At 42.3% G+C, this 26671-nt stretch overlaps 1 protein-coding gene across 13 annotated transcripts in view; it reads left to right on the top strand.

Annotated features, from left to right (window-relative positions):
- The window catches only part of MACF1 (microtubule actin crosslinking factor 1), a 321924-nt gene that overhangs the window by 61010 nt on the left and 234243 nt on the right, over positions 1-26671 (top strand). Inside the window, exon 1 of one of the 13 annotated variants that reach the window (XM_070510285.1) lies at positions 1411-1634. The exons of the other annotated variants lie outside the window; for them this stretch is intronic. Coding sequence (XP_070366386.1) covers positions 1583-1634 — 52 coding nt within the window. The 5' untranslated portion in view covers positions 1411-1582. Of the gene's footprint in view, positions 1-1410; positions 1635-26671 lie in introns of those variants that run through there. 13 annotated transcript variants of the gene reach the window in all.

Raw genomic sequence — 26671 nt, 5'->3', positions numbered from 1 at the left:
GCTGCACACAGTGGCCGTGTGCAGTGTCTTCCTTGTTGGTACTGTTGACTGACTAGTAGCATCAGAAGGCACAAAAGCTTGGGTTGGTCATTTTTATTATTTTATTTTTCCCCTTCCATTATCTTAGCAGCTGTTAATATTATTTAGCCTGATCTTTTCAAGTGAGCATATGCCCTTTTCTCTTTGTTTTCACAATGCTACTTAGACAATTTCTCCCCCTGCATCCAACCTGCATAATTAGGAGTTTTGTGGAACATTAAATTTGGCACACTGTGACTTCTATCCCAAGTCACTGAACAGCAGCCTGCATGGCAGGTTGCTTAGAAAAACTTCAGACCTGGGAGAGGGAAGTCTCTCTTATGAGGGGTTGTTCACTGGAGTCTGTCTCAGTTGGTTGCTCATGGGTTTCCAGGATGCCATGGCTTTCTTGGTAAGGTGAGCCAGAGAACCAAGCTCAGGTTTGGGAAACATAGGTTCTTTCCAAGCTATTTTATTGGCCTGATGTGTGACTTTTGGACAGATTGTGTAACCTCTGTTTTCTCATCTGTAAATGAAAATTTACAGTTATTTTCAGAAAAATGTTTTCAAAGATGAGTATAATAATGCCGATGAACTACTTTGAGTTCCTTACAACAAAGATGCCACAGAAATTTCATGGTCTTTTCCCTCTGAGTGTAATCCGTGTAACTTATTCTAAGAACCTGTGCCTATTGGTGGTGGGGGGGGGGGTCATCTTTTTGAGGCTAGTGGAGTAGAAGGAAATTTGCAGCAGCTTCTGACATCATGGAAACAAACCAAAAATGAATCAGCTTAGTGAAATAGTGCCCTGGAGCAGGGAGTATGCCGGGGATGTCTGAGCTGGATTTTTCTCCCTGGTTATCTATCGAGAAGGTCCTGCCTCCCTGAATTGTGCCTTTAGCACTTAGGGAGTGGGCTTAAGTTTCTGCTTATCTCCTCTGCCTGCCTTGGACTGTGTTAATATGGAGTGTCTCCTCTGTGAGTGGTAGTCTGTAAACATGACTGCTGTAAGGAGAGTGCAGAGTTGGTTGTTTATTTTGTAAAACCTGCCCCATTGCCATGTGATATTTGCCCAAGAGCTCCTGTTCTGGTGACATTCTTGTGGTGAGTGTGGCTCTTTAAAGGTTTCGTTCTCAAGTGTTGGATGAGCCCCTAACTGGTGTGCTGAAACACATTAAAGCCTCTCTACCTGGATTTTAAACCAGAGGAGCAGTAATCCCAGTGGAGCCTGGGCTGGGGTCTAAAGAAAGGTGGCAGATGATTGACAGGGGCTGTTGTAGTCTGCCTGCAAATGTGCCTGCCTCATTTGCACGAAGGAGGGGCTGGCCTCTCCTGGGGAGGTATTTCCGCTTACTGCAACAAATAAGGGCACACAAAGGGCTGTAATGTAATGAGGCTTCTCTGGTGACATCACTTGTAAGTGTGGTCAAAGTCCAGTTCTTGGGGGCTAGGAGACGCAGTAGTAGAGATCAGTTGGTTTGCAGTTTGCACGCTGTCACTTCTCAGCTGTCACGCACTATGGTGCCTACTTCCAGCCACTGAACCAACATAGCTGGGCTGGGGCATGAACGCTTACAAGTACCAGAAGTTCCTGGAGGGACTCAACAACCTTAGAGGTATAACAAGGCTTCCGGCTCCCTGCCTTTTTATCCTTGCTGATTGTGTGAATACTTATTGTGGTGTGTGTTGTGTGGGGTCTTTGCTGTCCATCAGTCCCGTAAGGGCTTAGAAAACCCTCTTACTCTGAGCTGGCCATATTCTGTGTGTTTAGGCAGTTACATAGAAGGGACAGAGTTTGTGAATGTGATCGTGGGTGAGTAGGAGGGAGTCCTCTCAGCGACTTCAGCAGCAGCCTGTTCTCTTGCTTGAATGGGCAATGACGAAATGTCCCCTGCTCTCAGCAGAACTCAGGCAGGGCACTCCCTGGGCAGTGTGGGTGGAGGGCTCTTGCCACTGGGCCCTGCAGCCTCACTTAGGTGTAGCTAGATTTCTGGGGCCAGGCTTTCCAGTTGTCTGTGTCTACAGTGAGTCAGAGTCCCACCTGGAGAGAACAGAGAGTCAGGAGTGATTGTGGGAGGAGGAAGAATGCAGGTTGATAGGCCAGAGATGGCATGAAAAGGATAACTCAGTGACTTAAAAGGAGGTAACTTTTTATGAAAATAATGTTTAAAGGGAATAGTGTTTGCTTTGCATGGTCGGCAAACTCTTCACTGACCGTAGATGAGAAAAATGCTCTCAGATCTGAGGATCCAGGACTCTGGCTGTTGAGGAAGATGAATGAAATCTTTTTACTTCTTCTTCTCTGTTTAGTAGGTGGTTTTATTTCCATCTGCTTAACAAGGTGCTTCAACCATCCCTCTTTTATCAGCAGTCAGGATTCTGGGCCCAGACCCCCATGGGTCTGGAGAGCGATGGGCGAGGTAGAGGGCAGAGAAGGGTGAAGTGTGGGTTTCTTCAGGAATGGGGGAGTGGCAGGAGATGTGGACTCCCATCCTGCCAGGGTCTATAGGTATTTTACTTTCTTTCATTGTCTGTTGGAGAACTGTTTCTAAGAGGACATACATATGAAGAGCTTTGTATGCTGTATACATACAAAGGGATATACAACTATAAAGTTCTATTGATCTCTGTCTTCTCTTCCCTTTTCTCTCCCCCATGCCATCCAAACACTTTTTTCAGAACTTCTGACAGCTGGAGCCAATCCCTTTTAGGTTCAGGGCTCTCATCATGCATCACACAGGTCTTTGCAAGAATGAGCTGCGTTAACTGCTGCTCTGACTTCCCTGTCAAAGGAAGTTTTGAGAGGGTGGAAAGAGTCTGGGTTTCTTCCTCCAGGCTCATGGGGAGGAGATGGGAGATGAGGGACAGAAACCAGTGGTGCTTCTCAGTGACACTTCCAGTTCTTGGGCTTTGTCGAGGACTGGGTGAAGGGGGGTACAGGATTGTACCCTAGTCCCACACAAGAGCTCCCTTTTCTTGCTCTATTTCCTGTCTTAGAGGGATCCTTCTATATTCCTGGGCATGATGCCCATTCAACAGCAGGACCCTTTTCCCTCCTCTGTTTATAAAACTCATGGAAGCATTATCAAACTTAATTAACCTACATATTTCTTCAGTAGAACAAAAGGCTCAGAGTAGGAACTTTGGAGAGACTCAGACTTCTCCGTGGACGCGGAGCTCCTTAGTGTAGTTTTATTCCCTATTATCCTTAGTGTCATTCTGCGAAAAGCGGCCAGAGCTTTCTGAAGATGCATAGGTGGTAGATGGAAACTATAGGAGATTTGCTTATCCATAGAATTAGGGAATATAACTTTTCCTTTTTGTTCCCCTTTATGTCAAGGGTTTAGAGGAGCAATTAATCATACTAGGATGGCCACAGTCTCTGTGAATCAAGTTTAACAGTGACCCAAGTAGATTCCTAAGGCTCTCAGGAGACTGCACCATTCCTAACTCTGTCCTCCTCTGCTGTGTGCTTCAGGAGCAAAGTGCAGGTATGACAGGTGGTGGTGTTGGGGGGCAGGCTCTTCTCGTTTTCCTCCCATAAAACATGCAGGAGGAAGGAGTCCTTTTTTATTCCCTAAATAAGAGTTGTTTTGGTTCCTAGTTTCCTCTCTCTTGACTTTCTCAGTGGGAACAAGTAGCTCTTGATTTGATCTCAGGGGTGTAGAGTTTTGAAATTGCACCCTAGGAAGGGTTATTTCTACTTTTGGAGTTGGTTATATTGAAACCAGCTTGGAAATTTTTCTCAGCCCACTTATAAAGTTGTTTTTTCCCTCCTTCCTTTGCCCTGTCTTTACTAGGAACGAATAAGTAACATTGCTGGGAATGAATAAGTAATAGACTAGATGTACCTGTCATGGGGAGTGTCTCATAAGGGGCTGAAATCAGAGAAAAGCCCACAGCAGTAGCAGCTCCCACTCCACTCTTCCCATCTCCGACACTGGGATTATTTTGGTTCTACACCTCTAAGATGAACTCAGAAACACTTACTGCTGTGGGCATTAAACAAGAGGATATATACACTTAGTTTAGTGTCTAGTATGTGGTCAGAATTCACCACATGTTAGTTCTACGTCTTCTTTCTCCTGTCCCTCACAGAGGCTTCTTTGAATCCTGGTGAGTTCTTGTCCAAGATGAGCTGGATCAGGTCCCATTCTGGTTGGGGAGTTGCAGCCCTAGTCACCCATCCACACGTTTGGCTCCCGGTCTTACTTGATTTCACTGTAGGACAGTTATGATGGTTGAGACTGGAAGACAATAGCACTAGTGATAATAGTAGTAACAGTAAGTGCTCAGCAAATGTTAGTTATGGACTAGACACTGTCATAAGCACTTTACATGTATGAATCCATGTAGCTCTTATACTCCCATAACAGAGGTAGTTTATGGTGTTATTCCCAAAGCTCTCGCCTGGCCTGAGAACTGGATTCATCTGTCCTGTTAAGGAGATGATAGTGCCAGGGAGTATGGCATCCAAGATGGCTATATTGTGCTGCTGCCTGATGCTGGGGACCATGTGAAGGAGGAGAGAATACCCACATCTGCCCAAGTGTATGTGTAAAACACACGTGGGCACCTTCTCTGAGAGAGAGCAGCAGTACACCCCAAGATACCCATATACTTTCACCCTTCTCTTCCTATACTGTCCTGTTCCCTCTGCTTAGAATACCATTATCCTTTTCTCCTTGTACCAAATTTCTATTCATCCTTCAGTGCCTAGCTCAATCTTACTTTCCTCCATAGTTTCTTTTTCTTCTCTTTTCTTTCTTTCTTTTTTTTTCTTTTTTTTGCATTCTCAGGTAGAATTATTTTCCTCATCTGTTGCCATAGCACTTTAAACATGTTTTAGAGCATGTCTCCTTGTGTTATATTTTGTTAAACATTTGATTTTCCTGCTAGTCTTCTTGGGCAAGTTTCCTATAAATTCTGTAAGCCTCAGTTTTCCCATGTATAAAATGGGGATGATAATAGAATTTACCTCACAAGATGTCGTAAGGGTTAAATGAAGTAGTAAATGTAACGTCTGGCACAGAGTAAGAGCCCAGGAGATATTTGCTATACTTTTGCTAAAGGTGGGAACTGTGTCATTTCTTCTTGTAGCTTCCTCATCTAACATAGTGCCTGGCACATATTAAGCATAAAAGAAACATTTGGAGAATTGAACTGAACTAAACTCATGTTTACAAATGTCATTCAGTAGTCACCATAGGAGATTAAAAAGAATACTCTGACATTAGCGCCTGTGCTGTATACATTTATAAAACCCTTTTTGTGGTTTTCCTCTTCAGTGGCAGATTATGACTCCTATAAGAAACTCCACAGTCATTTTATAGTCACACATAATTTTTGGTCAGAAAATGATATTATCTAAGACTTTGGCTGTTTTGAAACATTAAATCCAATCTTAAACAATGAAAATGTACTGCTCTTGAAAACACTGGAAAGATCATACTACTAGTCTGTAGACAGTTCCAAATGAGGGGTTCCAGGTATGTCGTGGGCAGCGGCAACATGGTTGAATAAGTGAATGGGTGACTACCGAGAAAGTGCACACTTAGTTTTGGTTGTCTTAGTTCTGATGTGTTTGTCAAGTCACCTTTCTCATTATCTTAGAGCTTCGCTTTGGGCATCCACTTATTAGCCAGCCTAGAAGCCACATCTGGGCAAGCAGGACAGGCCCCCACATCCCGACATGTATCCCGCAGAGTGTGGCCTTTTGGGGGGGGCGGTGCTTTTTTTCCTCTCTTTAATGTGGCTAATAAAAAGCTCCAGGAAAAAAACTTTAGATTTTTTTCCTGCCATTAAATAGACGTACTATTTCATCCTTATAGAAAGCATAGAAAACCAAAATCCTGCAACCCATAGATTACTGTGTTCATATTTTGTTGTATTCCCATTTAGTCTTTTTCTGTCCATAGATATAAAATGTTGTTTTTGTATATTTATTATTGTGATGTAGTTCTCTGTCTTGTTATTATTTTGTGAGCATTTTTTTATGCCTTTGTCTGTAACATCATTTTTTTTTTAAAGATTTTATTTTTTTTCCTTTTTCTCCCCAAAGCCCCCCAGTACATAGTTGCATATTCTTCGTTATGGGTCCTTCTAGTTGTGGCATGTGGGACGCTGCCTCAGCCTGGTTTGATGAGCAGTGCCATGTCCGCGTCCAGGATTCGAACCAACGAAACACTGGGCCGCCTGCAGCGGAGCGTGTGAACTTAACCACTCGGCCCCGGGGCCAGCCCCATCTTTTTTTTTTTTTTTTTTTTAAGATTTTATTTTTCCTTCTCCCCAAAGCTCTTAGTACATAGTTGTATATTCTAGCTGTAGGTCCTTCTATTTGTGGCATGTGGGACACGGCCTCAGCATGGCCTGATGAGCAGTGCCATGTTTGTGCCCAGGATCTCAACAGGTAAAATGCTGGGCCGCCAAACCAGAGCATGCGAACTTAAACACTCAGCCACGGGGCCGGCTCCTGTAACATCATTTCTTAACAGCTGTATGAATTTCCTCAAATGGAAAGGTCATTTATTTAACATTCCCCATTGTGGGGCATGTACATTTCTAATTTTCACTGCTATTATATGATAATACACATCCTTGTAAATAAATTTTTCTGTTCATCTCTTTATCTTTTTAGGATAGATTTCTACAAGTGGAGTTACTGGTCTTAGTACATATATTCGAAGATCTGGAGGTTGGTTTTTAACTTTAGTTCATTTTTAAAAGCTACTGAGGGTACCTGTGATGCTTTGAATACTCTTCTGATAGCTCTTGGCCCCTTGCCCTCTAGGGCAAGCGGCAATGTTGTTGAATAAGTGAATAAGTAAGACAACCAAAACTGAGTGTGTGCCTTCTCAGTAGGCTGAGAAGGGCTCTAGGCTGCGTGGCCAGCTGGTTCAGATGTTTTATTATCCAGTTAATTTCATCATGGGACAGGTGCCAAGTGTATCACTTAGTCAGCAGCTCCCACATGTCATCATGACGTCACTGCACCGTTTAACTCTGAAGCTTTTCTCTCAGTAGCTCCAGGCATTTAAATGGCTTCATTGATCCTCCCAACCCTAGTACCTTTTCCTCTTGTATTGGGAGAGATCCATCAATGTTGATTAAGAAACTTCAGTACCAGGAGTGACCTAATCAATGTTGTATAGAAATCCTGCATGCAAACCTCAGATTGGTTCGAGGTTGAGATTCTCTCTTTGTTTTCCTGCTGTTACTGAGCTAGCACCTAGCCAGTAAATCAAGACTGCTTAACCTGATGTAATAGGTTGACAAATTCTACTGTATCATCAACCTTGCTTATGGTAGGCATCTGCCTCTGGAAGAAATGGAGTTGGTGCTCTGTTCTAAGTCAATGTATTGCAGTGGAGTGCAAATTGGCTTCTGTTACTTGGGACTGACAGCCTTAGGGTTGAATTATGTACTTGATGAGAGTACAATGTTGTTTTTGACTTGGAGTTGACATTCTGGAGCAGACAATGTGGAGTTTTCTAGCTGATGATAAACTGGGGGTGTTGGGAGGTTAGCTTGAAGACTGAGAGAAGGAAGGCACATGTGTGGGACTTTGTGTGCAGGGGGTCAATAACAACAGCTCTACAGCAGTCAGGATAATGGAAAATAGCTTGAGTCACCTACAGGATTGCATCTTTCACAGTGAGAACTATCTACCCCTCCCATTCCCAGAGCCCTTAAGCAAACCTATCACAATGGGGTGTTTCTCTCCTGATTTTGCAAGGAATCTGGGAGTCTGCATTCTTCTGGGGTGAGGCCTGTCAACACCTTTTACAGCACTGGGCACCTGCTAGACCCTCAGTAAATCCTGTACTTTGGGGATGGTTGACAGTTTTGTACTGCTAAAGTTTATCCCCTCCTTAATTGTGTATTTTTTAGGCTTACTGCATGTCACTGGGCTAGAGAGGGGCGTCAGCACAAGTTCACATTGGGGTTGGCTTCTGTTGCTGCTGGTTTGAAATGCATGGGGAATATGGGATTCTCTGGTGTAATGGTTAGCATTCTGGACTCTTAAATGTGTGGGGTAGTTCTGTGTTTTTTGTTACAACTTGTGGTGAGTGTTACACTATCCTTCTTTCTCAAAGTGAGCCTATGTGCTAACGAAGTGTAAATTATAATTTTTTCCTCATCCTTGGTCTTGTGGTTTTTTGAAGGAGGCATTAGCATTGAAGGTTAAGCCTGTTATCTGCACTATTCTGCCACAGTTTCTTTTGGCTTCTTTCCTGGAGAAACCCCAGGTTAGTAGTCCTAATTGTATATGTTTCTCATTACAACTGTGGGGGTGGTCCCTCTGAATGAATACCAGTTGCTAAACAGCATCTTTTGCTCATTGTGGAGTGGCAGGAACCTTTTAGACTTACTAGTTTGATGTATTTTGAAATCCTTTGACTTGGAAGATCACTTTTACAATTTATCAGCTAACTGCTTCACTCCCTGATAATGTTGCATGCTTCCTGTCTGTCTGACTGGAAGTCCACATATCCTTCTCCTTCCTTCCTTTCATTGGGTCTGCATGCCAGACCCCATACAAGGCATGGAGGATACAAAGATTAATGACAGTCCCCGTCCTTGAGGGACTCTTAGTCCTATCTACAGTCTTGTGGGGGCTCAGCTGTCTCTCTCTATAGCAGGTGCTATCACAGAAATATGAACAAAGTGCTGTGAGAACAGAGGTGGAGTGATTACTAGGGGCAGCATGGTGGGTGACTGGGAAGACTTTACAGTGGAATTGGTATTTGAGCCTAATCTTGAAGTTGGGTAGGAGTTTGCCAATTAAGGGAGAAAAGGTATTCTGGGAAAACAACAGGGTGTGCAAGGGAATACTCATGAAAGCCTTTTTTTCCCCAGGGGAAGAATGAGAAGTGTTATGAAGCAGGAAGCTGGGGTGAATGGGTAGTTATTTAGGATGAGAGAAGAGGCTAGAATGGAAAGTTGAGTCTGTGTTATAAAGAGCTAAAGAAGGGGCTGGCCCCGTGGCCGTGTGGTTAAGTTCGCGCTCTCCGCTGCAGGCGGCCCAGTGTTTCGTTGGTTCGAATCCTGGGCGCGGACATGACACTGCTCATCAGACCACGCTGAGGCAGCGTCCCACATGCCACAACTAGAAGGACCCACAACAAAGAATATACAACTATGTACCGGGGGGCTTTGGGGAGAAAAAGGAAAAAATAAAATCTTGAAAAAAAAAAAAAAGAACTAAAGAATAATGTAGGCAGTAGAGGGCACTAGATATTTTGAAGCAGAGGAATGATATAAACAATCAGGGTTTTTTGATGTGGGAGAAGTATCTGGCAGCAGTATGAAAGGCCATTTATAGGGAAGTAGGGCTGCAGCTAAAGTGGGGCTGTATTTACCTGATTTTAGGTTGTCTAGGATAAGAGAAGAGAGCAGGCATATGAAATCCTTCTAAAAGAGAGTTTGGTTATAGAAACAAACAGATTTTATGTTGAACAATAGCTGGAGTGGAGATCCACTCTCCCCGACAGCTCAAGGTTAACCCGACCATGCATTGTGTAATGCTGTACGTTTGGGTTGGGATTTCCTGGGACCGGTTAGATGATGAACTTCAGCATGAGGCTTGCGAACTAGCTGGAGACCAGCAGCACCAGGTGTCTGTCAGTGATAAGAGGGAGAGAAGAAGCCCCTGTAGCTCTAGGGAGGGCTTCTGTTTCTTTGAAATTCTTTGGACTGCAGTACCTGGCCTAGGGCTCCATCTTTACATGACTCTTTACAGATAGGGTTAGAGTGTTGACTTCATTCTGTGTTGCAGTATTGGCATTTGACACTGTTGATTACATCCCTGCCTATTTAAAATATCCTCTGCCATTAGCCTTATCGAGGGCATTTCCTGGTTTTCCTTTACCTATCTGATTGCTGTTTGTCTACCTTTGCTAGGTCTTTTCCTTCTAACTCTGGCACTTTCCTAAGGAGTGAGGCAGTGGTGAAGTGGAAAGCATGGGCTTTGGATCCAGACTGGTTTGGGTTAAAATCCAAGTTTCTACATTTACCAGCTGAGTGACTGGGGGCAAGTTACTCACTTTCTCTGAGCTTCAATTTTCTCACCTGTAAAATGGGGATAATAGTATCTCCCACATAAAATTATGAGGATTAAATGCAATGACAGAGGGAAAGCTGCCAACACAGAGCTGGCACATCATCACACAATACAGACATTAGCTGGCGTTGTTGTTATGCTGCTCCTGACCTTTTCTTTCTCTAGCCTGTTCTTTTGGCTTCTGGTTTTCTTTTAAATTGCAAACTCCCACATCTGTCTTCTACTACTTAAAATCTCTCAATTTTGGGGGGTATTTTTTTTTATTGTAAAAACCATATAACATGAAATCTACCCTTGACACATTTTTACATGTCCAGTACAGTGTTGTTAACTGTATGCACATTGTTGTACATCAGATCTCTAGAACCTTTCCATCTTGCATGACTGAAACTTTATACCCGTTGAATAGCAACTCCCTATTTCCCCCTGCCCCCCAACCCCCAGCAACTACCATTCTGCTCTCTGCTTCTATGAGTTTGACTGCTTTAAATACCTCATATTAGTGGAATTATGCAGTATTTGTCCTTCTGTGACTGGCTTATTTCACTTAGCAGAGTGTCTTCAAAGTTTATCCATGTTGTAGCATGTGACAGGATTACCTTCTCTTTAAGGCTGAATGAGGGGCCCAGCTGGTGGCACACCAGTTAAGTTTGCACGTTCTGCTTCGGCAGCCCGGGGTTCACCAATTCAGATCCCGGGTGCGGACCTAAGCACAGCTTGGCAAGCCATGCTGTGGCAGGCGTCCCACACAGAGTAGAGGAAGATGGGCACGGATGTTAGCTTAGGGCCAGTCTTCCTCAGCAAAAAGAGGAGGATTGGCGGTAGATGTTAGCTCAGGCCTAATCTTCCTCAGAAAAAAAGGCTGGATGATATTTCTTGTATGTATAAAAATCTCTTAGTTGTTTATCTCTTTTTTTTCAACGGCCTACAGGACATCTATACTTGGATATCACCTCAAACTCAGTATTTCAAAACCAAGCTTAGACTTGGCTTCCTTCCCTCTTTCCCCGTTTTTGACGCTTGTGCTCACATTCCTCCAGTCTCTGAGATCAGAAACCCTGGAGACATCCTTGACTCTTCTCTCTTCATCAACCCCCATTTTCAGTCCGTCATCAAGTTCTTTTGTTTCTTCAGAATTTCTCCCAAATTTGCCCTTTCTCCCTATTCCCTTTGCCATGACTTTAGTCCAGGCACTCGTCACCTCACGCTTGAATTACTGCAGCTGCCTCATATGTTGTTTCCTCTGTCCTGTCTCTCCCTTCGAGTTAATGCTACCAGCTACTTTCTAGTATTTTCTGTTTCCAAAATAAGAACAATCTGTTATGCTCTGACCCCCTCCTGCTTATCCAGGCTTATCTCTTGTAATTTCCTGGAACACACCTTCAGCCTCTGACAGATCCATCTCCACATTGTGCCTTAAAACACTTTATTCCTTCTCCCCCCTTGCCTTTTCTTGTGCAGTTAGTTTTCTTTACCTGGAATGCCCTTGTTCTTTATACTTAACTGAAATCTATCCATTCCTTTAAGCTCCACTTCAGATCTTTCTTCTCCAGTGAGACTGCTCTGATTATCATTGTCCACATTGATGTCTCACTTTCCCACACTCTAGTTTTTGTCTCCCTGTTGAAATTGTAAGCTTTGTAAGGGGACTGTTTTATAGATGTTATATTTCTATAACTCTCACGTTACCTAGCAAGTTTAAGCTCTCATTACTGAGCCCTTATAAGGTGTGGTGACCAAAGTGAGTCATTCTTTCATTTGACAAATATGTATGAGCACCTGCCATGACTGCTGTGCTAGGCACTGGGATCCAGCCATAAACCACACAGTGAGGAGACTAGTTATGCTGTACATAAGCAGACAAATATTGATGGTTGACTGAATTTGAGGAAACCAGGTCAGACTCTAAGTGAGGACAAATGACAAAAAGAGAGGAGACTTTAGAAAATAAGGCATAAATGAAACAATTATTGTAGGAAAAAGGCATTTAATGGATTCATTTAGCAAATAATTTGTTGAGTAGCCACTGAAATCAGTTTATTCCAGGTATTGGGGATATACCAGAGAACGAGGCCAAGTCTCTTCCTTTGTAGAGCTTATATTTTAGCATTTAGAGGCATTTTTAAAAGAAAAGCACTTAATATTGTGTGAAGCCCATCTGCAGGAGGTCAGCAGTGAAGGAGTTAATATGCATGTAGGGCTCTAGGCTTTGTTGAAACAGATGGTTTCTCTGCCCAAGGGAGGGTTTTTAAGGGGGATTAGAGGACCGGGCTGAGGAGGGCCTGAGACTTTTCTCCATCACCCCATAGCAGCCACACCTGCTGTTCTGGTGCCTGGTGAGACATGTAGCTTGTCCTCCACTTAGTAGGCACTTATTTGCAGGCTTGTGATTGTGCCTTTAGGACTGGCTGTATGCTTCTGGCATTTAATTTTCCTTTCCTGATTGTCATTTATTGTCCGACATCAATGAAGTCCCATTTTAATTTAATAGATGTTGGGACTTGTCTGTGTTCCTTTCTGTCCATGTTTACTTTTACATAATTGCAATCCTGGTCTTTTTTTTCCGTTTCAGTTTTTTTTTATGGTGGTAAAAGACACATAAAATTTGCCATTGGAACAATTTTAAAGTGTACAATTCAGGGGCCGGCCCTGTGGCCAAGTTGTTAAGTTCACATGTGCCGCTTCAGCGGCGTAGGGTTTTGCCGGTTTGGATCCTGGGCACAGACCTAGCACCATTCATCAAGCCATGCTGAAGTGGCATCCCACACAGCACAGCCAAAAGGACCTACAACTAGAATATACAACTTTGTACTGGGGGGCTTTGGGGAGAAGAAGAAAAAAATAAAATAATAAAGTGTGCAATTCTTCAACATTAAGTACATTTACAAGGTTGTGCAACCATCAAGACTATCTAGTTCCAGAACGTTTTCATGACCCCACATGGAAATCCGTACCTGTTAAGCAGTCACTCCTGTCCTCTCGCCTCACCTAACCCTTAGCAACCACTAATCTGCTTGCTGACTTGCCTATTCTGGATATTCATACAAGTGGAATCATACAACATGTGGCCTTTCGTATCTGACTTCTTTCACTTAGCATGTACATATGTTTGCATGCCCTTTTCATGTAACATAAGGATTTTTTTAGTGTTTCCTTATAGTCATTATAATTTTATAATGTTGATAATAGCTTCACTTAGGCATTCTCTTATTGTTGAACATTTGGGTTGTTTCCAAGTCGTTGCTGTTATATAAATTGCTGCAATGGACATCTCCCTATTCTCTGCCATGTTTCATGTTGTACACCAGCTGCAGAAGAACCATTGTCCTTGATTAGGATAGCATGGCCTGTTACCCAACTCTGTGAGAGAACAGTCAAGTAATGAATTTTATATAGAAGAGAGCATTATATTTTACAACAGAAGAGCTTGATCGCCAGGGAATGGCAGGAAAAAGAAAACCTTTTTTTTCTACTGTCTAGACTTCTTCTCTGACACTCCCTCCACCCCCTTGGGTGTAGGAAGGAACTGGTTATAGCAGTTGAAGATGAAATGTTTTATTCAGTTATTCATTCAACAAATATTTGAGAGCCTACTATATGCCAGACATTTGAAACTTGCCAGCAGGTTGAGCCTGGCTGAGTAGTACCTTTTACTCCCTGGGACTTTGGTACTACCTGGGAGCAAGACTAGGACCTGCTTCCAGGGTGATCAAGAGGATTCAGAGTCCTGAGCCACCTGGTGTCTTATTACCTCATGGTTTAACACCTCAACGTTTGGTACCATTATAGATAGTAATCACACCTTAATCTGGGCTACTCACTCCAGGGGATTTCAAAGCCAGGCTGTGACTCCTCATACATGGCTACTCTTGTTCCCCACTGTCACAGAAACCTGCCTGCTAGGAGATGTGCCGTGGGGCCTGTGGCCTCAGAGTGGTTTTGCTCACGATATCCTGGGCAAAGCAGCTAGGGAAGGTACTGTTGACTGCGTATAAAGCCTTCAGGCACTTAGAGTAAGGTTTCTGTGTTCGTGCAAAAGGTAGGAGTTGGAGTGCCACATGTTCTGAGTTTAGCCCAGATAGATCTTCGATTAGTGCTGCTGGGGCCGTCTTGTCTTCTGGCAGACTATCCCCCCTCCTTTTTTTGCTTACTGACCTATTTTGTAAAATAGTCTTAATTTCTCTCTACCCTGCTGGGGAAATGTCAACGACTTAAGGCCATTCAGGGCCACACTATGCCTCTAAAACCCAGTGCTGAGTGGAGCAAGCACTTGAGACAATCGCCAGATCTTAACAGTTTACTTAGGAAAGTGCTAAAACTCTGGATTGTTGATTTGGGGTGAGAAGCACAGAGGCTAGTCAGAGCACCCGGAGGTAGGTCTGATCTCTGCCCTCTTCCACCTACCACTTGTTGCTTTTCTTTCACTGTCAGATTTGATCTGTTATGTATCTGTATCTTCAGATCTATTTTTCCTGTGTCCTTTGAAAAATGTTGAACACTCAGGGAGGCGATAGGGGAGAAGAGGATAAGACCATCAGGAATAGGGTCTCTGCTCTCTCTCCCTAGACCCTGGAGTTAACTGAATTGGCCTAGAGTTACTGAGGGGCTGCTGTGTTTGTGTTTCAGTGGGCTGGCTTTACTGAGGGTGACACAAAGCCCAAAGCACAAGCCATTCCCACAAGCCTAACATTTTCATATTTCTTTCTCTGCCAAAGAATCTTTGGTTAGGGTTAAGAATAACCAGTCTGTCTGTGGAAATACCAAGGCCTTTTGTTTGCCAGAAGAAAAGGGCTTTTGATTAAGGCCTTCTTCTCATTTTTTTTTTCCTTTTTCTTAAGCTGCTCTGGGAAGACTTCAGAGCCTCTGAAGGTGCTGTGTTTGAGGAGTTTGGGGGAAGGAAAGACAGCTAAATAGAACTAGGAGAGACTTAATCATGCTTTGCCACCCATTTGTGCAGAGAGGGAAAAAAAAGGAACAACAAAATCTATTCAATTTTTGGTGATTGCTTTAGCCTTTCTATCTTCCTGTCTTTTATGAAATCCATCCAAAATAGTAATTCCCCAAGGACCTTTGGTACTGGTGACCTTGAATCCCGCTCTATCACTTAGCCTGACTTCGAGCAAGTTACTTAACCTTCCTCTTTAGGCCACAATTTCTCAGCTATAAAATGAGGCTTATAATGTACCATTTTCATAGAGTTGTAATGAGAATTGAATAAGTTAATATGTAGAAAGTACTTAGAACAGTGCTTGGCACATAGTAAGCACTCAGTATGTATCGATGACTGTTCCAGTAAATATTAGTACTTCTATCTGTGCAAATGGTCAGTGTAGCTTTATTTTCCTGATTCCTATGTGGCTTTCTAAGGCTATCTGAGTCAGGTCTTTGGCTTCTTAGAATGAAAAGGAGGCAAATGTTCCTATCAGATATAATCTTTTTATCAGTCAGAGGCAAAGGGAAAGAACTATTCTCTATGTGGCCACATCTTTGAGGCTCAGTGTTTCCTTAGTTGAATGTCAGCAAGGAAATCCATTTTGTTAGGAGGAGCTGATTACTCTTTGTGGAGTGGGAATGGGTCGTGACTACAGGAGGTCATCTACTTTCTTGGTCTTTGTCTGAGGGTAGTGAGGTTTCTTGTGCCCCAGGAGAGCCTGAACCAAGCTGCAGAGGGCCCCTGGTTCTGCAAATATACATAGTGTCGAGAGAAGCAGAAGGCATCTTAGTAGGGAAAGAAGACATCCTCAAGGCTGGTCTGGTCCCATTGACTCTAGTACCACGTCTTGGGAGTGTCGGTGGAGTTTCTGAGCAAGTGCCTGGCCACTGCATTTCCCTGACCATAAGTAAGAGACCCACTAAATGATCCACCCTAAGCCTCTGGGCTCTTTTGTAAGCTGCCACGTCCTTTCCCAAGTTGCTGGGGGTGGCAGGGTAGCTAAGGAAGATACACAGAAATTTAAGTTTGTTGTACCTTGCCGTTTCTGTATTGCCTTTAGCTTTCAGGAAGGATTTCCGTGTCTGCCTTCTCTCCCCCCACCACCCCCTAACTCCTGCAGGGTGAAGTCTCATCTTACCTCTTGCAGGTAAAGGTAGGTTCTAAAGTCAGCACATAAAGTGAAAATCCCAAATAATTAAAATTATTCTTGAGGGGCCGGCCCATGGCTAAGTGGTTAAGTTCACGTGCTCCACTTCAGCGGCCCAGGGTTTCGCCGGTTCGAATCCTGGGCATGGACATGGCACCACTCGTCAGGCCACGTTGAAGCGACATCCCACATGCCACAACTAGAAGGACCCACAACTAAAAATACACAACTAAGTACTGGGGGGCTTTGGGGAGAAAAAGGAAAAATAAAATCTTAATAAAAAAATTATTCTTGAAAAATACCTTAAGTGAACCATAAATCAAAGTATATAAACATGGTTTTGCGTATACGCCAGGACAGAGTTAGTACACCATATGAAGTTGTTGGCCTGTAATTAGGGGGCATTTTATTTGAAAAGATAAGTATTCTCAAATGCCAGAATCATGTTCTGGATTCAAGGTGTCCACAGTGTGAGAGGCACGTGGGAACCAAGACTTGCTGACGGCTCAGATTCAAGACCTCTCATGTTCACCCTGGTGCATAGCCTCACCGTGGGAAAAACCTCATTGAGTGGAGTCATGAGTGAACCTCTGCATGTGTTTAAATTATTTCTCTCTCTGGTCAAGTTAGTCCAGTTAAACGGAAATGTGTTGTAATTCCCCTGTATCCTTTTTTGCTTTCTGTCTTTCTTATTTCTTCTTCCGTTTTTTAAAATCCTTATTTTCTTCTTCTGAACCCATTTTATAGCTCTCAGCAATTCTTCTCTTGTCCAAAATGCTTATTTGTGTGTTTGCTTGTTGTGTTTCTTAATTATTTTCAGTGCTCGGGATTTTTTAAAGGGCAGTTGGGAGAGAGAGCGAGTGGGAGGAGAAGACGTTTAATAGTCTTCTTCATTTAAATTCTGTAGTCATAGCTTCCACTTTCCTCCTCTCAAGTACTCTATTAACTTATGATTCTTATCCCTTGCATATAAGGTCCTTTCTTTCCCTCATTTTCTTCCCCTTTTAGGTCATTTTTCTTTAGAAAATTTCTGTTCATGGTAGGCCAGCTAGAAATGAATTCTCGTTACACCTACCAAGCATCACTGGTTTAGCTCTAGATGTTTGGTTGGTTCTTGGATCAGCCTCACATTCATAGTATCATAAAGAGATACACGAGGAACAGATCTCACCCAGGGAGGTCAAAGGACACTTTCCCCAAGTCACACAGCTAGTTATTGAGAAGCTGAAACCATGACCCGGTTCCAGCTTGTGGTTGAATGCCTTTCCTCCGAATCACATTGCTTCCCTTTGAAGCCTTGAATAGGAGCAGTCCTTTGTAACACCCTTTAACTACTCCCCCCCCCCCCAGCCTTTGGGGAATTGTGACTTCTTTTCTTAGTTTAATTTTATTTCAGTTCCTTTCCTTAATAAAAATGCTAGACAATATGAACTTCAAGAGAGTTAAAATTAGTTCTGTTTCAAAGATGTATTTGAGAATTATGTGGCATCTCTTGAGATAGTCTAGAAACTTAGAGCTATGTTACGACTTGCAGGACTGAGAATTACTGTCACTGGCCTAGAGGTTTGAGACAAGGGAGACTGGCGACCTTAATTCCAGGAGGATGAGGGTTTGTGTAAGGAATCAACTGGAACACAGGAGGGTAGTGAAGGTCAACAAACATTTGTTGAATTCCGCTCTGCAAGACACAGGACTAGGTGTTGGGAATACAAACATAGTCCCTGCTTTCAAGGGGCTTGTAGTCCCCCTGGTTCAACTTGAGAAAAGAAGGTGTGTGTGTATTTGGAAAGCTACCTCAGTGCGGTTGTAATGTCTCTTGTCTTGATTTGGTCACAGACCTGGAGGTCTTGCCGTTCGTTGGGACCTTGAAAAAATCCCAGAATACAAGGCACTGAATGCTAGTTTGGTCCTCAAATAGGGCAAGCTGGGGTTTTCCCAGGGTCTCAAGGACCGATTGTATTTACTCAGTGAAAAGGGCAACTGGGGCAAAAATGGAGCTCTTTATACCCTTTCCTCCCTTTTCTTCCCAATGTTCTTTCTTCTAGGAGCTACTGGTTAGCATTAAGCTAGGTAATTTCTCTCTCTCACCTTTTTTTCCCCCCACTGTTTCTTTTGAACAGTGGGGGCTATCAGAAAAAAACTAATTAGAGAAATGATTTACAAAAGATAACCCTTGCTGTATGTAAATCTAACAGTTCCTCAGGCCTGGGAGAGGTTTATGCAGTAAGTGTTTTCAGACATTGAGGTAGGAGGAATTTCTGGCTGGGAGGGGCATACAGTTGTGTTGATCTTTGCAACCCTGCCCCAGCCTGTCCCTTACAGTGTTGACGGGCACCTTCAGCTTTTGTTGGTTTAAAACATCACATTGTAACAAAGGTCAAAGCTGTAGTCCTTGCTTTCTCAATCCTAAGGAAGGGAAATGGGTTATTTATTTGTTTCTTCTTTGCCCCAGAAAAACCATAACAAAAACCAAAAAGAACAGCTAAAACCCTCCAATAAAAAAAAATCTTCAACAACCATGATTTGAATTGTGGAGCCTTGGATGTTGGACCACCTACCAGGGTTTCTTATATGGGACTTTTCCAGATTGAGGGTTAACGTACAAATAACTACATCAGACTCTGGCTGTCATTATTTTGCTATGCAAGAAGGGACCATCAGAGAGGGGTTCCAGGAGCCACTCCACGTGTCATTCATAACAATTTTATTGCTAACCAAGAGGGGGATGGTGGTGGTGGTAGGCGTGTTTGTGTGCCTAGAGGAAGGTGGGACTGCAAGTCTATGCGCAGTTTCTAATTGGTAATATAATGGTAATATAATGTCTTTTAGAGAGTCAGCTCCATGAGGTGACTTTGTAGAAATATCTCAGTTCTGCTCTATACACTGTTTACTTTGCTATCTCTACCAGCAGCTGTAGTGAATGGGAGAGCCACTGCCTTCTGAAGTGCCCTTAGGCTGTTCCCAGTGACCTCAAGTCTTAAGAATCATTTGGGTGAGAATAATGCTGAAATCCTGTAGCTATTTGGCTCAAAAGAAAGGCTGCACTGCCATGGTGATAAAGCTCCCAATTGAATAAGGAAAATGGCAATTTCCAAGAATCTGGGTGGTAGTTATTTTAATCAAGTTGAGAAATGGGATCACTGAGAAGGGGATTTCCACAGTATCTAGGCTGTCAGGGAAACAGTTATTCCCCTCTGCCTTCTATTTACAAATTCCATGAGAGGAGCATGAGGCCTCAAGGTTGCATCCTGTCCTCAGTAAGACAAGGAGTCCACAGAGGCCTCCAGCGGAGGGCTTTACAGTTACACTGTAGGTTTCCCTTTTAAAAATACTTCTACATACTGAGCATAATCTTATCTTGCAGATGCTGCATGTATATTAACATCTTTCCTAAAATCTGAAATACAAGAAATATAGAAACACAATATTTTATAAGCCTTTGATCTGGGGGAAGCTGACTTGGGATTTCCGTCGTCTTTTTGTCCTGTCAGACTCCTTGAGAGGAGGTGTAAGAGCGTTTTTCTTTTTTTCCTCTACCTCTGGTTTATCCCAGTGGGATAAATAGTTGCTGGATTCAACAACGTTCTTTCCCAAATGATTCTTAGGCATGAGGGTCGCTGAGGTTTATTTTTAAATTCCTAGCCTTGGGTTGAGGGAAAGCAGTTGTCCTTACTGGATTCCCTTGTAGGGGCTTTCAGCTGCCCAGACACCCCCATGTCTTTACTCGGCACATTCCGGCAGTCTTAAAGCCCTGGCTCTCAGGAGTGACATTCTGGTCTGGCATCTCACTCATGGAATCCCTTCATGAGCCATGGCCACGGCATGAATTAGGTGTCTGATTGGAAAGATAACGGAACAGGTGGCCTGTGAGCTTAATATAAAACTTTTGGCTTGGTAAAGTAGTTTCGGAACCTTGTGATTATTGAAAGTTTCCTTCTGCTTTCTGGTCAGCTTTAGCTATCTTTTTTTTTTTTTTTTTAAGGAAGATTAACCCTGAGCTAACATCTGCTGCCAATCCTCCTCTTTTTGCTGAGGAAGACTGGCCCTGAGCTAACATCCATGCCCATCTTCCTCTACTTCATATGTGGGATGCCTGCCACAGCATGACTTGATAAGCAGTGCATAGGTCCGTACCCAGGATCTGAACTGGCGAACCCCAAGCCGCCGAAGCGAAACATGCGAACTTAACGGCTGCACTACTGGGCCGGCCCCTTTAGCCGTCTTTTGATGGTCTCTTTAGTTCCCTTCTAGGGTTTTCTAGGACCATGCTGGAGGCTGTCAGAATATAAGGAGTTAAACCACAGTGAACTTGTGGAGAATGATTAAACAGTGATTAAGTGATATTTTAACTTCTGTTTACAGGGGAGAAATGGAAATCATCGGGAAAAAAATTTGTTTATAGTTTTGACTGAAGTCACCTTATCTTTGCTGACCAGGGCTGCTTGCCCTTATTCAGTTTCATTTTTAACTGCAAGGTGAACTCCGCGCCCCGCCCGCCCCCTTTTTTGTTTTTTACTGATGTCTGTGTTTGGTCACATTTCTCTCCCTCTCCCTCTTCCCCTCTCTCTCCCACCTCCACCTTGGCCTTTCCCCTCCCTCCCCCACATTGCTTTAATTGTTCTAGGAAAACCAGTTACACACAGAACAGAGTTGGGATGGGACTCGGCTGCCCTTCTGTGTCTTCTGTTCCTTGAAGGCCTTAGGATGAAGCACAGATAGGAGATTTGGGATATTTGGAAGGCCGTTGGACTAGTGGAAAAAGCACCAGATAGGGAATTGAAGATGCCTAGGTTTGAATCCCAGTTCTGTTACTTATTAGCTGTGTGATCTTGGACAAGTTACTTAATATCTGTTAAATCTCAGTTTCCTGTTCTGTAAAATGGGGGTGATAATCCCTACCTGAAAGAGTAGGAATTAGAGAGGATTAGAGTTATGTATGTAAAGATCATTGCCAGGCACACACAGTAGGCATTTCATTATGTTTGAAAGTGGGAGCTTTGCTCTGTGATTGAAGAGGTCAGAGTTGGTGACAGGGTTTAGATTGCCTTTGGTTAGCTTTTTACACACTTAACTATGGGATGTTAATTGTATCGTTTATACATTACAGTACAAAGTTACCCCGTTCTTCGCCTTTATTCCAGTCTAGTAAGTGTAGTAGCAACCCAAAGGAGAGCTGGGGAGGACCTTTAGCACCCCGTAGTCTCTCTCACCCCCCACAGCCACTCTAAATAAACAAATTTTAGTAAAAAGTGTTTGTTATATAAATGCAGCATTGAGACTTATTATGATTGCTTCTCTTCCAATCAGATTGCTACATTCAAGTCCATTTTATATAAAATTTCTGGTTCCCTACTCTGGTACTGATGCAAAGATTTATTCCTCTCGGGAATGATTTGTGGCCACTTTATATAAAAGAAGATGTAAGATAGTTTCTGAGCACTTTTTATTTTTCATATTTGAGGCATTTGTGATAGATTATGGATCATGTTATTCCATCCTCTACCTTTACTAAAGTGGAATGTGCCAAGGCCAGTGAAGCCTGGCAGATCACAGGGCCTTTGCTGTTCCTCTCAGGCTTAGTTTTGCTTGGCTGAGTCTCCGATCTTAGCTCTTAGAGTGCTCAGCTGTTTTAGAAACTTTGTGTCAAAATCATAATGTGTTGCTTTGTAATATGAAAGATAACTTTGTGGCTTTATAATCAGTATATTTTAGCATATTCTTTCTTTTTGGGAGGGGTCCTCAAAATCAAGTGTCTCCAGTGTGCTAAGTATTTGATAGAGCGTAAGGAAATTTAAATATTTTTGTCTGAAAGTATCTGAAAACAGTGGCTCAGATTGCTTTTTATTCTGTATGTTCATGAATTGGAAGACTTAATATTGTTAAGATGGCAATACTCCCTAAATTGATCTACAGATACAGTGCAACCCTTAGCCAAAATCCCTGCTGGATTTTATTGCAGATTTTATTGCAGAAATTGACAGAGCTGATTCTAAAATTCATATGGAAATGCAAGGGACCCCTAATAGCCAAAATAATCTTGAAAAAGAAGAACAAAATTGGAGGACTCACATTTCCCAATTTGAAAACTTACTACAAAGCTATAGTAATCAAGACAGTGTGGTAATGGCATAAGAATAGACATACAGACCAATGGAACAGAGAGTCCAAAAATAAGCCCTTCCATTTATGGTCAATTGATTTTTGACAAAGGTGCCAAGACAATTCAATGCAGAAAGAATTGTCTTCGCAACAGATTATACTGGGACAACTGGATATCCATATACAAAAGAGTGAAGTTGAACCCTGATCTCACACCATATATGAAAGTTAATTCAAAGTCGCTCAAGGACCTATGTGTAAGAGTTAAAACTAGAAAACTATTAGAAGAAAACTTAGGAATAAATTTTTGTGACCTTGGATTAAGCAATGTTTTCTTGGATATGACCCCAAAAGCACAAGGGACAAAAGAAAAGAAAAAAATAGATAAATTGGACTTGATCAAAATTAAATACTTTTGTGCTTCAAAGGACGCTATTAGAAAGTGAAAAAACACCCCACAGAATGGGAAAAAATATTTGCAAATCATATATCTAATAAAGGACTTCTAAGTCCCTTATTTTAAATATGACTAAAATATAGAAAGGACTCTTAGAACTTAACAGTAAAAAGACAACTCAGTCAAAAAATGGGCAAAGTATTTGAATAGACATTTCTCCAGAGAAGATATACCAAATGGTCAATAAGCACGGGAAAAGATGCTTAACATCATTAGTCATTAGGGAAATGCAAATCAAAACCTCAGTGAGATTCCACTTCATATCTACTAGAATGGCTACTGCAATCAAAAAGAAACAACGAGGATGTGGAGAAATTGGAACCCTCATACACTGCTGGTGGGAATATGAAATGGTGCAGCCGCTTTGGAAAACAATTTGGTGGATCTTCAGGTTAAAGATAGAGTTGCCACATGACCTAGCAATTCCACTAAGTATAAATCTAAGAGAAACGAAAACATATATCCACACAAAATGTGTATGCAAATACTCATAGCAACATTATTGATAATAGCTCAAAAGTGGAAACAACTCAAATATCCATCAACTTATGAATGGATATAAACAAAATTTGGCATATCAATACAATGGAATATTTTCAGCAATAAAAAAGAATGAAGTGCTAATTGATGCTAACATGGATCAAACTTGGAAATATTATGCTAAGTGAAAGAAGCCAACTTGAAAATGTTATGCTAAGTGAAAGAAGCCAGACCCAAAAGACCACATACTGTATGATTCCGTTATATAGAATAGTCAAATCCACAGAGACAATAAGTAGATTAGTGGTTGCCAGGGGCTGGGGGAGGGTGGAATGGGAAATGATTGCTAATGGATATAGTGTTTCTTTTGGGGGTTATGAAATGTTCTCAAATTACATGGTGGTGACGATTGTACAATTCTGTGAATATACTAAGATCCATTGAATTGTACACTTTAAAAGGGTGAATTGTATGGTATGTGAATAAATTCAATAAAGCTGTTGTCAAAAAAATTAGGGTGATTTGTATGTATGAATAGCATTTTGTCAGTTTGTACTTCACCCCTTAGCCCTGCCACCATGAATCTTAAAGTTAGAACATCACCGTTAGGAGCACTGGGCAGGTTACTGTTGCCTGAAAGCCTCAAGGTGAGAAATTTAGGTTTGCAGTCACTTGAGGAGAGCAGTTGATGGCACTTTACGTTAGGAACCAAACTTTTTAAGGTGAATAAAACTTTCCAAGTTTTAAGTGTGACTCTCTGCGTCCTACCTTACTTCTTATTTATCCTCTCAACTGTGTTTCCCACTGGAATAGATAGTTTATGTTTTGGGTCCCAGGCCCCATTCCCAGCTCCACCAAGAACCTCACTTGTTTCATTTCTTACATTTTTTCTCCAGGCTGTTGATCTTGCTCTGGGGCATTCTTTCCTGGGAGGTGTGGAGATAGTAGCTAGAGGAACCGCTGGGTGGCACCCTACCCCAAGAAGATTGACTAAAGAGAATGACTTGCCTGGAAGAGGCTTAGGCTTGTGTTGGCAGGAAGAGATGACTCATTTTTCATCAAAGGAATTTCAAAGAAAATATAATGACAGGATGATGTCAGAGGAGCAGGTGGAGACAGGAACCTTGATTGTGGCGCTGGAGGGAGGTGTTGAATAGTGTGGTTGACTAGGCAGTCAGAATGATTGACTGGCATAGATCACAAGAAACATCACCTGTTTTTCAGTTCCTTTCTCATGAGCCCTGGTGTGGGCAGTGCTGTTCATGTGCCTTCAGAGCATGTGGTCAAGTCTGTGCCTGTCTTGGGTGTACTGTGTTTGTTTCATGAGACATCTCATGACATCCTGTGCCAGTCATGGACTTCTTTCACACGCAGTGTGGTGTGTATGGGTTCCTGCACTCTGTGCATCACCTCTATGGCTAGCAGAACCCATCTCTTGAAATTCAACCTCACATGCTCATTGTGGCTCAAAGTGTGGCTTTACCCCTGATATTTTAGACACAGGAACTTGCCTAGATATCAGAAGGTCAAATCTCAGAGACTTTACCTTATTGCCAAAAGTACTCTGGTTCCCTCCAGTGTTTTGGCAAAAGCTGGATCTTTGCTCTAACCTCAGTTAAGTTTTTTTTCCTTTGAGTTGAGGGCCCTCCATGGTATGGCTGAAGCTGATAAGTGATACACTTATAGTTAGGAGGAAGGATAGATAAGTTTTGATATTTTTTCATATTGCAAAGCAATAAAGTTGGTTAGATATTCTGGCTCCCATTTATATTAAGATTGTAAGAGAGTACTCCTGGTCACCACGGTGCCATAGCACCTGCCAGAGTCTGTGTGACTATGAGATTGGAGACTAAATCAGCAATTTACAAAAAATATGAGAGGGTATTTACTGCTAGTACTCTGCCTCAGGGTTCAGGTCTCCCAAGGAATATCTGGGGAGAGAGGGCTTGGCAATATCAGTTGCTACTTTTGTTCTTTATGAATTGTTCATTTGAAAGTGGCATGGAGTTAGGGACTTTTAGGTAGCATAAGACACCGCCAAGAAGTAGAAGATACTGCATCTCTTTAAGATATATCATAAACGAGAAGAAAGGTTAAAAAAAACAACCCACCTGAAATTGGAAAGGAAGGGAGGGAAGCTTTACTTATTCCTTGGCACTGTCTGCAGCTGTTGCGTCCTTCGGCTGATCATGAATTCTGTTTTTGGACAGTACTACCAGGTACACTGTGGGACTAAAACTGATCTTTTGAGTAGGGTAAGAAGAACATGAATCAGGAGGGACCGAGTCAGATAGCTTGTTTCTTAGAGAAGGGTGCTGGACTTCCTGGGCCCCGGTTAGCAATATTCCTCCTCCCTGCTGGTTGTGCTTCTCCCTGTCTCTCTCCATGAAATAACAAATCGTTAGAAAAGACTTTTAACCTGAAGTGCCTAAGGACCCAGTGAAAAATGTTCCCTAGGGTGGATTTGATTTGAGAACCCCCTGAGGGTAATCTATGATGACACTGTTTCAGAAGTCACTACCCTACTCAGTGAGTCCGATGAGTCTGAGCAGAAGCAGCAATCTTGACCTGAACATGTTCTTTATACCAGCCCCATAATATATACAGATCCTCTCTCCCTTTGGTTCTGAGCTAACGGCCTTTAGTCATGAGGTTGAGCAGTGGTAAGGGAGAAGTATTTTGACATCTCAATTAACCTGAATGTTAAGAGAATCCACGTAGGGGCTGGGATTCCAAACATCTCTGCGATTTTTTTGGTGGGGGAGAAAAGGACTCCTATAGGAGCTCATTTTCACCTATCGGATAAAATCCAAACTCATCTTGTCATTTGAGACCTTCCATGATCTGGCCCAACTTTCTATAAAATTATTGTTATCAAAATTATATTTATTCTTAGTTTAAAAGGTCAAATATTACTGTGAAGCTTATAACAAAAGTAATCTCCTGTCCTGTCGCTCCTCACCTCTGAGAACTGCTTCCAGGTCATTTAGCTGTTTCTTTTAGTATTTTCTCTACATTTCTTAAATAGACCCTTGCACCAGTGATTCTTGATTTTTCAGTTTGAGACATCATCTGTTGACATTCTACTATAGAAAATTAGAGTTTAGTTCTTTGATCCCTGCCCACTTAACACACACACTTCCCCTTCCCTCTTCTTCCCATTGTCACACATTATTATTATTGCACAGTATTCAGTTTGTAGGTTATTATGATTATATAAATATTGCTTAAAGCTGAGCCACATAATATTCTATAATTACATTTCCTTTCTTGACCAATTTTTAACTTTTTCCTGGAATTAATAATTGTCCTATTTTATCATCTGTTTACTGTTTTATGTACCTATCTCCACGTTCTCCCACGGAACTCTAAGATAACTCTCAGTATGTTGAAACATACCAAATAATCTTTTGGTTCAGTGTATTCTTTGGAGACACCCCCCTAGGAGCTTTCTGTTCTCCAACTCAAGGCTTT

The sequence above is a fragment of the Equus asinus genome, chromosome 5, assembly GCF_041296235.1.
Source record: "Equus asinus isolate D_3611 breed Donkey chromosome 5, EquAss-T2T_v2, whole genome shotgun sequence".
Taxonomy (NCBI): Eukaryota; Metazoa; Chordata; class Mammalia; order Perissodactyla; family Equidae; genus Equus; species Equus asinus.
The sequence above is the reverse complement of the archived record's forward strand: the minus strand, read 5'-3'. Positions and strand labels throughout refer to the sequence as shown.